The 11,338-nt window shown below is 38.1% G+C and overlaps 3 protein-coding genes across 4 annotated transcripts; 2 read left to right on the forward strand and 1 right to left on the reverse strand.

Moving 5' to 3' along the window:
- Positions 251 to 2,139, forward strand: LOC107604888 (nodulation-signaling pathway 2 protein-like). The gene has a single exon (XM_016306598.2). It carries the CDS (start codon positions 340 to 342, stop codon positions 1,771 to 1,773), a length of 1,434 nt encoding a protein of 477 aa, XP_016162084.1. The 5' UTR covers positions 251 to 339; the 3' UTR covers positions 1,774 to 2,139.
- On the reverse strand, positions 1,943 to 3,860 carry LOC107604889 (dnaJ homolog subfamily C member 2-like). 2 transcript variants are annotated; one of them, XM_021104845.1, is made up of 2 exons: positions 2,867 to 3,860; positions 1,943 to 2,066 (listed from the first exon to the last, which is right to left on the reverse strand). In XM_021104845.1, the coding sequence occupies exons 1-2, from the start codon at positions 3,803 to 3,805 to the stop codon at positions 1,971 to 1,973; spliced, it is 1,035 nt and encodes a 344-aa protein (XP_020960504.1). In that variant the 5' UTR covers positions 3,806 to 3,860; the 3' UTR covers positions 1,943 to 1,970. The 2 variants fall into 2 exon arrangements, with proteins under 2 accessions (XP_020960504.1, XP_016162085.2); XM_016306599.2 differs by lacking the exon at positions 1,943 to 2,066 and adding an exon at positions 2,303 to 2,529.
- LOC107604887 (probable serine/threonine-protein kinase WNK7) lies at positions 4,115 to 7,753 on the forward strand. The gene is given in 9 exon segments (XM_016306597.2): positions 4,115 to 4,539; positions 4,682 to 4,807; positions 4,930 to 4,967; positions 5,179 to 5,406; positions 5,501 to 5,721; positions 5,916 to 6,073; positions 6,157 to 6,598; positions 6,688 to 7,399; positions 7,401 to 7,753. Coding segments are annotated over 8 exon segments (1,995 nt in total). The 5' UTR covers positions 4,115 to 4,539; positions 4,682 to 4,705; the 3' UTR covers positions 7,495 to 7,753.

Raw genomic sequence — 11,338 nt, forward strand, 5'->3', positions numbered from 1 at the left:
ATCAAAGAGAGGAGAGAAAACCGCAAAAATATCTGAGTTTTCCATAATAGTAGATACAAAGATCAAAGAGAGGAGAGAAAACCGCAACTATAGGGCCAAAAACGAGAAAACAGACGGTAGAATCGGAAAGAGCTCACCAAAAAATCTTAGGGAGGGCACCACTGTCTGACTGTCCGGTGCATCATAGGGTTTTTGAAATTAAATTACATACACTAAATTCTTATAATTTGGAACAAATTACCTTATTTAACAATTCAAATTCAAGGTTGGGTCACTATATATAGTAGCAGGGGAATCGGTTTCCTCCTTATTAATTAGAAGAACTTAGAAACAATTAAAATGTGTGAGCCATATATTTCATTACCTGCCATGAATGTGATGGCTTGTGAGCAATTTGATTACTCATTCAGCCCTCCCCCCATGAACCAATTACTCCATGAATATATCTTACAAGATGCATTTCCAAGCCAATCAGATGATCACTTATTATCTTCTCCAAACATCATCTATGATGATGTGTTTGATGAAATGCTTGAGCAAGAGGCCCTGAATGGATTCCTCCATCCAGAAAACTCACAGCAGCCAGACTTTGATTTCATTGGCCATAATGTTACAATGGCTATTGAGTCTGAACTGTGCCAAGAAAACATCCCTATAGCCCAAGAAGAGGAGATGCATGTCTCAAATGAAGAAGGAGATGCATATTTGATGGGAATTCAAGCAGAGCTAATGGGAGAAACTAGTTTGGGAGATCTATTGCTATTAGGAGCTGAAGCTGTTGAAGCACAGAACTTTGTTCTTGCTCTGGACATAATAGAGAGAATTAACAATAATGCATCATCATCATCTTTTTTGGAAAATGGTGATTCTTTATTGAACAGGTTGGCTCTATTCTTTGCTCGGGGTCTGTATTATAAGAGTATAAATGCTCCTCAAGTGCAGTCTGATCCTGTTTCAACACACAACAATGCCTTCGGTGTGTTTCAGATACTCCAGGAACTCTCTCCCTATGTAAAATTCGCTCACTTCACTGCTAATCAAGCCATCTTTGAAGCCACAGAAGGTTCTGAGGATGTTCATGTCATTGATTTTGACATCATGGAGGGGATCCAGTGGCCACCATTGATGATGGACCTTGCAATGAGGAAGAACACTTGTCTTAGAGTAACAGCTGTTGTTGCAGATCAGCAGAGTGTAGCATATGTCCAGCAAACAGGAAGAAGGCTAAAAGAGTTTGCAGATTCTATCGATTTTCCTTTCGCTTTCGATCAGATAGTGATGGTTGGGGAGGAAGATCTTCAAAGAGTTGAACTTGGTCATACAGTTATAGTCAACTGTATGATACACCAATGGATGCCGAACAGAAGCTTCCCATTGATCAAAACATTCCTTGATGGTGTAAGCAAGTTATCACCAAGGCTTGTTGTTTTGGTGGAGGAAGAACTTTTCAACTTTGCTAGGCTAAAATCCATGTCGTTTGTGGAGTTCTTCTGTGAGGCTTTGCACCACTACACTGCACTTAGTGATTCACTTGCTAGTAGTTTGTTGGGTAGGCAGAAGATGGAGCTAACCATGATAGAGAAAGAAGTTATGGGGCAAAGGATTTTGGACAGTGTGAAGCAGTTTCCATGTGAGAGAGAAGAAAGAATGGTGTGGGAAGAAGGGTTTTACTCCTTGAAGAGGTTCAAGCGTGTTGCTATGAGTAGCTGTAATGTTTCACAGGCTAAGTTCTTGGTGAGCTTGTTTGGTGGAGGCTATTGGGCAGGACTCTAGGTTGGCTCTGTGTTGGAAGTCAAGGCCTTTGACATCTGCTTCAACCTGGGTACCTGCAACTTATTGAGGGGATGATGTGGATCATGGATGATTTGAGTGACTTTTCTGGCTTTCTTGGCTCATCGTGTTTATTAGATGAGTCAAACCATGTAATGCAATGTGATGTATTGAGAGCCCATAGAGTTGTTATAGTTTGCTTATATGTTACTCTGTCGTTCTTGATGTATGTATATAAACTGAATAGCTGTCTGAGTGGGCAAGCCTGTTCCATGTAATCCGATCAACTTCATGTTCTGCATTAGGAAGAAATATGCATGATTGTGTAACTGTGAAGAGAACTCTTAGATTAATATCCGATGTTCACTGCAAATTTATTTTGTTATTAAGTGTATGAAATTTTCATATAGTTTGCAGCACAAATGCAGGGTCTAAATTCCAACTTATGAAAGAAACAGTTGGCAAATTGAAGCACCACCATACATCCCACTATCCCAGCATTCAGTTTTTGTTGCAGCACACAGTTGACAAATTGAAGTATTGCAATGACCAATTAACTGCTGAATTCAGCAACCATAGCAACGGAAGTGTGACTAAAGCATTCCTGGCTCTTTGGAACAGAGTACGTTTTTGAATCCCATTTTAGCAGATTCAACTAGTTCGTTTGACACAGAGAAAATTCTTTCTAGGAATCCACGGTAAGGAACCGAATGAGTAAATACGTCCATTTTGACAGTAAATGTCCTGAAATAAATGCATCTGGATCCAAATGCACATGAAAGACTGATTACATTTATTCACACAAACCAAATTGATAGATAATTAGAGATAAGAGGATATGATGCTGAAATACAAGTATCCATAACAAGCAAGCTTGATATCCAAGAGACTATCAATGCCCTAACGTATATTCTCAATTTCTCACCATTACAAAAATGGGAACGTTCAATGCAGTGAACTAAGTTTACATCAGATTATGAATAAAACTTTGATAGATGAGATAAAAGCTGCATAGAAATTACAAGCAATTCATTTACCCCTCCAACAACAGAATTTCAAAGTCCCGCATAACAAAAATCTAATCATTCTATTCTACCTTATCGGCAGAAGCAGCTTTTGCATTCCGAAACCCTTTCTTCAATTCAGTAACTCTTTTCATGCAAGCGGCCTTTGACTTCCCGGGAACCGCAGCAGCCACCTTATCCCATCTCATCGCAGCCTCCTTCGGGAACGCTTTCAGAGCATTCAGCAGCGCAATGTCCTCGCCTGAACTCCACGTCCCGTCACCAACGGCACCAGAACCACCGTTCTTCTCCTCCTCCTCCCCCGCCTCTTCCACCACTCTCTTGTCCACCGGCTTCCTCTTCTTCAGGAACTGCGCGTACGACTCCGAATCGTCCACCTTCTTCTCCGCCAACTCCTTCGACTTCTTTATCACGCTCTCCGCTCCGTGTCTCCCGCCAAACGCCGCCGCTATCGCCTCCCACCGCCCTGGCTTCCCGACGGGATGCTTCGTCATCTGCTTCTTCAGAATCTCCACATCCTCTTCACTCCACTCCTTCTCCGACACAACGCCATTTCCGTTTCCGTTTTCGTTGGCTCGGATCTTCTCAGCCTCCCGCTCCGGCGATTTTACGACCGGAGCGACAACAGATTGGACTTCGTCGGATCTGCGGGATTTGGATCGGCGCTGATATTTCTTCTTGTTGTCATCGTCTTCGGCGAGGGTTTGTTGGTCGGGGAATTCGAGGATGGAGCCCCGGCCTACACGGATATCTCCGGCGGTGAGGGAAGGAGGGGCGAAAGGTCCAACGAGGAGGGAGAGGGCGAGCCAGAGGAGGAGGGACTTGAATGGCTCAGCTTGGATGTAGAAGATAGAGAGGAAGAGGAGGATGGCGGAGGCAGAGACGGTGACAATGAGTAGTGTCTTGGTTGGTTTGTTGTAGGATTGGTCGTCAGCGGATGAAGGCGGTGGCTGTGATCCAGATTGGAATAGGAACCTAGGCCTCGTGTCGTCGTCGTCAAGGAACTCCATTGATGCTCGCTGCAAGCTTCACGTTGATTGTGTTCTGAAAAACTGAAAGAAGAAGGTGAAGAAAGACCCTTTAAAAACGTCGTCGTTACGTTCGGACTTTGTTTACCATTTATTTAGTGGGCTGGGAATCTATTAATTTGAGAAAGCCCATAAGAGTATTGTATCGCTGAGCCCAAAAGAAAGAAGCAGAAAGCGAGGAGAAGATCAGCGGCGCAGAGGGATATGTAACTAATGACTGCTGAATTTGATGAGTGATGAGTGATGAGTGATGAGTGATGAGTGATGAGTGATGAGTGATGAGTGATGAGTGATGAGTGATGAGTGATGAGTGATGAGTGATGAGTGATGAGTGATGACGGCCACAGCAGAATAAAATCAGTTGATGGGACAGAACAATTTATCTATTGAGAATGAAGACAAGATTAAACTACTATTGGATACAGATTAGATAAGTATAAAACACCAAGCCAAATAGGCATTTCCAGTCATTGCGAGCTTTCGTGAGATTGGAGAACATAGCAAGGGTTTGGCCGTTTGGACTTTCCAATTCCCAATTCCGGTTAGGGTTTCCCTTTCTTTCGCATTCGTCCTCACTCTCACAACAGCTAAAACAAAAACATGTGTCATTAAGCTCCATTTTCGTTTATTCTCGTTCCCTTCACTCGTGCTTAGTGCATTGTTGCTTAAATTCCTCGTATGCCTTCCGTTGAGTTCTGAATTTGTTTTGGTACTTAGTAAGTAATTAAGTTCGATTGTGTAACGTGCTGTTTGTTCGTGTTTTGATGGTCATGGACCAATTATCGATTGCTTGCTGTGTTAATTTTGATATGAAAAGTCTGTTTCAAATTGTAATTTTCCGCTTCCCTTGTTATGCAGAATAAGGATTTTAGCGAGGTATCGATGAGTTTAACGGGTACAGAAAGCTCAGAAGATGGTGCAGGGCATCCGGAACCTCCCGATCCTGATGTTCTTGAAGTTGACCCTACCTGTCGCTATATTAGGGTAATGCAGTTCTGATTCAGTGTTTTTATTCTTTTTATTTTCACTTTTTACTTTTTCGAAGACAAATAAAGAAGCATATCATCCGTGCATCAAGCTAATTATCCTTTTTGCATTCGTAACAGTATAAAGAAGTCATCGGCAAAGGAGCTTTCAAAACTGTGTATCCATTGTTTTTTGCTTCCTTAACATATGTTTTCTTTTATTTATTTATTTTGGATTCCGTGGCAGTATTAATTTGTTAGCTGGTTCTTTTACCTTTCCTTTGACTGTTTTTTCTATGCCAAAAAATAATGCAACTAAACTACCAAGCTAATTTAGACCACAGTGCAATGCATTTGTGGTTATGTTTTCCTTAATATGCGATTGATCAGTTACAAGGCTTTTGACGAAGTCAATGGAATTGAAGTTGCATGGAGCCAGGTTCAAATTGATGATGTGCTACAGTCACCAGGTGACTTAGAGAGGTTGTACTCAGAAGTGCATCTCCTGAGATCACTGGAACACGATAACATAGTAAGATTCTACAATTCATGGATTGATGAGAAGCACAAAACTGTTAACATGATTACCGAGTTGTTTACATCGGGCAGCCTCAAACAGTATGTTTCACTATCCTTTTAATATGCATTTTTATCTCTCTGTCTTTTTTCGTGAGCTCAGCCTTTTTGTTAGTGGATGTGATGTATGATTTAGGTATCGGAAAAAACACAAGAAGGTTGACATAAAGGCTATTAAGGGATGGGCAAAACAGATATTAACAGGCTTAAGCTACCTCCACAGTCACAACCCACCAATCATACATAGGGACCTGAAGTGTGATAATATATTTATCAATGGTCATCAGGGAGAAGTTAAAATTGGAGATTTGGGGCTGGCAACTTTCTTGGAGCGAACCAATGCCAAGAGTGTTATTGGTACATTCTTCTATTTTGACAAATTTTATGATGCTCCTATTGATTGTGTATGGTTGAAACATTAACCAAAATTTTGAGGATTTCTCTCATCTCATTAGCTATAAGAATGCTGGTAGACACTTATTTCTTAATTCTTTGTGCTAATACTTAGTGACTTTATAATAGTTGTGTTTACACATATCAAATCTTGGTAGGAACCCCGGAGTTTATGGCACCAGAGTTGTATGATGAAAATTACAATGAATTAGCGGATATATATTCATTTGGTATGTGCATGCTTGAGTTGGTGACTTCTGAATATCCTTATAGTGAATGCAGAAACTCAGCTCAGATATACAAGAAGGTTTCATCTGTGAGTTCTACATCACTTGTAATCTTCTCCAAAACAGCTTATTCCTGGGATTATTCAGACATTATAGACATTTCATTTTTCAGGGTATAAAACCTGTTGCACTTTCTAAAGTCAAAGATCCAGAGGTAAAATCCTTCATTGAAAAATGTCTTGTCCCAGCATCTGAAAGATTGTCTGCAAGGGAGCTTCTGATGCATTCCATTCTTGACTTGAATGGTTCGACAAGGATTCATCCTTTTCCATTACCAGATATTGTTCTTCCCAAATTTGGAGCCTTTGAAGGCCGATGCTTGATGTCAGAAGGTCCTACTAGTGCACGTCATGGAAATATTTCTATGGATCTTGGTGGCATGAGTGAACTACCTGTGATCACCGTATTTGATAACTCTACAGATGACGCATCATCATCTCATTCTCCATCTGTTGAGATAAGAATGCCAAAGGGAGGTGACATATTCTTTCTCAAAGGCCAGGAAAATGATGACAATTCTGTATCATTAGTTCTCCGGATAGCTGATCAGAGTGGTAAGTATAACTTATAACTCAGTCAACCGTTCAAATAAAACTCTTGAATTTATTGGTGAAAAATTGTATACTTTGGTATTTAACTGCAGGAAGGGCAAGAAATATCCATTTTATATTCTACCTTGACACTGATACTGCTGTCTCCGTTTCAAGTGAAATGGTTGAGCAACTTGAGCTTGCTGAACAGAATGTCCTCTTCATAGCTGAGTTAATAGATTTGTTACTGCTGAAGTTGGTTCCTGACTGGAAACCTTGTGTTTCAATTGACCATTTGGTTTCTCCAAATGGTAAATATCATGTGACCCAACGTAGAGCCTTGGAGTCGGCCAAATACCAAGAAATCCCAAAACTTTCCAGCCAAATTGTGCCTCAAGAGTTAGGTGCCTTAACCTCAGCTGGAAGATCAGCTGCAGAAGAGAACCATGATAATATGGATTTTGATGAGGTTGTATCTCAAGAGAGCATTGGTATGCAAAGAGCAACTAAGACAGATGATTTGTGTTCTGAGGTGTCGTATGCTTCAGCAACATCAGAACTCAACGATAATAAGCTTTCTGTGGCTTCATTTATGTCTTCTGCTGAATCAGGACTAGCAGACTTAAACATAACTATACCGAATGGAGGGAGTCAATCCTCATTTGTAACTGAAATTGGGGGATCTCCTGATTACAGGATCAAGTTTTCAGAATTGGGAAGTGATGATACGACGAGCTTCTCTACTCATCCTTCCTCCCTGCTTGAACGCGAGGATGAATTCAGAACAGAGCTAGAAATGATTGAACAGAAGTATCACGAGGTAATTAGATTTTTCCAGAAGAAGATACCAGGCCATCATGGAGATTAGAAGAAGAATGTCAGAAAAGATGCTATCATCATCATCATCATCCTCATCATAGAATAATCTGTTTTTAGCCCTTTTTTCTGGCGGGGTACATATTTTACCAGTCTTTTATTAGGTAGATTCTGTGTCCCATCCTTCTTTCATTACCGTGACAACTGTAAATAGCACGGTGTGGATGAAAATGTTCTCTTGCCATGGCACTGAAATTCTATTATTTTATTTTTCTGGACGACAAATCAGAAGAGTTTTATGCGGTCTTAGAATAATAAGAGAAATAACACCAAAAAAGAATAATAAGAGAAATTGCGTAGAAAGTATCTCATGGATTGATTTATCTCTAAGTGTTCTCTTGTTTCAACATTTTTTTGGAGATAACAGTTAAAGATCTTTCAGTTTTAATCAGAGTCAAAATGGTTTTTCGGTTTATAAACTAATCAAAATAGCCTTCCACTTTTAAATCGGAAATCAATTTAGTCTCTCTGTCAATCACCAAGTAACGAAAATCTTATGTGGACTGTTAACTTTTACACTAGTATAATATGAGAATGCATTAATCTGATAATCAAAATGAACTCTTTTTAAACTAAAAATGGTTTTTCAATTTTAAATCGTAAATCAATTTGGTCTCTCTGTCAGTCACCAAGTAATGAAAACTTTATGTGGACCGTTAACTTTTACTCTAGCATAACAAGAGACGTGTTGAGATGGAGTAAAAGGATACAATCAATTTAGTCTCCCATATTTAGGACTAAGAGTTTGTTTGGGTGAGTTTCTAAGAAAAGATCTTTTCTTGAGTTATCTTTTTTTAAAAGATCTTATGAAAAAGTAAAAGTAATTTTATGTTTGGGTATCTCATGCAAAAAGATCTTTTTATTTATCAATTATGTTTGGGTACAAAGATATAAAAGTACTTTTTTGTTAATTTATTAGATGAAAAACATCTTTTTTTTTTTAAAGAAAAAAATCTTTTAAAAAAAGATGTAAATTACAACTTCTCAAAAAAGATCTTTTTTTTATTTTTCTAGTGCTTTTACTTTTACTACTAGAAATTTGCCAAACACACTAAAAAAATTAAAAAAAATATTTTTTTATCAAAATAATGGCGCCCAAACAAGCACTAAATTTGATCAAACGCCAACTCTAAACTCGTATAATGGTCTTCTTCCTTCCATGATTTGCCACAAATCCAAACTCTCCCTCCTCCCGTATTTGAAAATAGAGTTCTTATTATCATGAATGTGGGTGAAAAACTGAAAATAAAGCTCATTCTAATAGTAGTTTCACCACCTAAAGTGTGAGTTGCCGCAAGTCAATGGTTATGTGGTATCCCTGCAGGCTGCCTATAACCATAAGGAAGGCAAGAACCCTAGAGAATTGCAGATGACAGTTCTATAGATGTCGAAATTATGACGTGAACTTCTTTATCCATTAAACTCCTGAGTATGTTAATTATTGTTGTATGATTTTGTTGAGATGAGATGTTGCTATTTCTTCCTAGATTGATGAGCTATGGAATTTTTTACGTGGGTTGATTGAGACAATGAAATCCAAATATGGGGAAATCACAACAAAACATGGGAGGCTAGAACATACATCTACATGAAGTTCATTTTGGTCATTCTTAGATAAAATTTATAACTGGCCACAAGGATTGACAGCTAAAGTTTGCTCGTCAAATAGAGCTTTTAGAAATTGATATCAAGATTGTTAAACTGATGGTATTTGTATTGGAATAATGTTGTTGATCTAGTATGGTGGAATAACTTAGAAAGGAAATAGAAACAGTTGTTATGGAGATGTTGGTTGGTAAAGTGTTTGATATTTGGTGATTGGCTTTGTTGCACGTAGGATGGCAATGACTTTCCATGGGAAGGGGACGCCTCAGTCTCCGTCTAGTAAAATGCTTCGGTCTCTATTCTATTTTTATTACGAGTTTCTATTTATTTTTCTCAGCCGGGGAGATACTCATGGATATCATGGATATCCATGATATTATTAAGTTTTGAATTTTTTTTTATAAAAAAATTAACACAACTATAATACAATCTTATACAATTCAACTAAATATATCAATCAAACACAATTTAAATACAAATTTAACATAATAACATACACATAAAATTTTTAATATTTATGTTAGAAACAAGAGAGTAATTTAAAGAAAGTGTTTTATATATTATTCGGTATGTTGAAAGGTACAATGTACAAGGGTATATACAAGTGCTAGAAAAATCAAAGTAATAAAAATACAAAATTTTACAATAAATACACAAATATGATATATAAATATAAATGATACTAACTGATCTTAAATGATCCTAATTATACTCTAACATCCCCCCCCCCTCAAACTCAAGTGGGAGCTAAAGATATCATTTTGAGTTTGGATACCAAAGCTCGAAAACGAGTAGGTTGATGAGCCTTCATGAAAATATTTGCAGTTTGATCCAGAGTTCCAACAGCTATGAGACGAACAACATCAATAAGTAGACGTTGCCGAAAAAAGTGACAATCAATCTCAATGTGTTTGGTGCGTTCATGAAAAACATCATTATAGACAATCTGAATAGCACTGCGGTTGTCACAAAAAAACATCAGTCAGGGACGACTGAGGAGCACCCAAATCTTCGAGAAGCCAACGAATCGAGACAACCTCAACAGTCGTGTCAACAAGAGCATTTTCATAATACAAATCATGATAGCAAACAACTTGGTAAGCAGTTTGATAAGCAATTTTATAAACACAATACAAATAAATTATCCTCTACCATTCTTCAATAGATAATAATTAAAAAGCTCACCTATTAATAATTTCATAAGCAATTTAATTAACATATTAATCAGCAATTAGAGCAACATTTTTATCACTAGTTTTATCAACAATCAGCACTAACAAGCTCAGCAGATCAGTAACAAAATTTTATTTATCACAGCAGCAACAACTCTTTCTACAATTCTTTTATTTTTGAAGATTTTGCTGCATAGTTGGCCAGAAAATGTTTGATGGTGAGAACAATTTATCAAGTATAACTTATAATAAGTTTCTTTCAATTAGACACATGGCTTTTTCCATTATTTTTCCTCTTTAATTAGAAAAATAACTTATCAAGCTTCAAAATGCATTTAAAACAACCACCACCGAGATTATCCATTGCCTATTGAAGATTTCAGATGAAAACAAAATAAATAATGAACAATACTCAAATACCCAGGTTTACATACAATTTGATTGTCTATATACCCAAATTCTGGATTAGCAATTAATCAACAATAACCCATCTGATAAATAATCAAAATTAAAGGAAGAAACTTCACAAAAGAAAAAATACCAGAGATGGCAAAGCACACCGAGAGGGCAGATGTTGCAGTGGCGGAGGATGAAAGACTCAACGCGCAGCAGAAGCACAGCTAGGGTTTGAGGTTAACGCGGCTACGAGATGGAGAGGCAAAGATGGCAGAGTAGCAATACAAGCTCACCGCGACCGGAGCACAGCATGCAGTAATCAGAGAGGAGAGTCAGTGAGAAACATAGACAATGTGCGGCGGTGGTACACCTTCGACGATGCAGAAGAGCTACGCAAGAAATTTTCACTGCTTAGGGTTTGATACAAATAGGGGACCCTTTTAGAATTTCAAAAAATTAAAGAGGACAAAATCGTCTGAAAATATTGATACTAGTCCGTGTCCATCACTCAAAATCCATGTCTCGGCATTTTCCTGAGACATGAAATACATGTAACTTATGTGTGCTTGTGTGTAACCGTGTCCTTCTTATTTCTGTGTCTCAGAATCCAAACAATAGACACGTCTCACTGTGTCTATGTCTTGGCAAGACACGGACATCAAACAAATGCAGCCTAAAGGACTTAGGCTCATGTTGATAAAGAATAGTAGAAAAA

The sequence above is a fragment of the Arachis ipaensis genome, chromosome B06 (genome assembly GCF_000816755.2).
Source record: "Arachis ipaensis cultivar K30076 chromosome B06, Araip1.1, whole genome shotgun sequence".
Taxonomy (NCBI): Eukaryota; Viridiplantae; Streptophyta; class Magnoliopsida; order Fabales; family Fabaceae; genus Arachis; species Arachis ipaensis.

Bases quoted from the DNA above. Each gene is read 5' to 3' on its own strand.
- LOC107604888 (XM_016306598.2), top strand. From the start codon at position 340: ATGTGTGAGCCATATATTTCATTACCTGCCATGAATGTGATGGCTTGT.
- LOC107604889 (XM_016306599.2), bottom strand. From the start codon at position 3,805: ATGGAGTTCCTTGACGACGACGACACGAGGCCTAGGTTCCTATTCCAA. The intron at 2,530-2,866 runs GTAGAATAGAAT...ATTTGGATCCAG, and splicing joins AAGCTGCTTCTGCCGATAAG to ATGCATTTATTTCAGGACAT.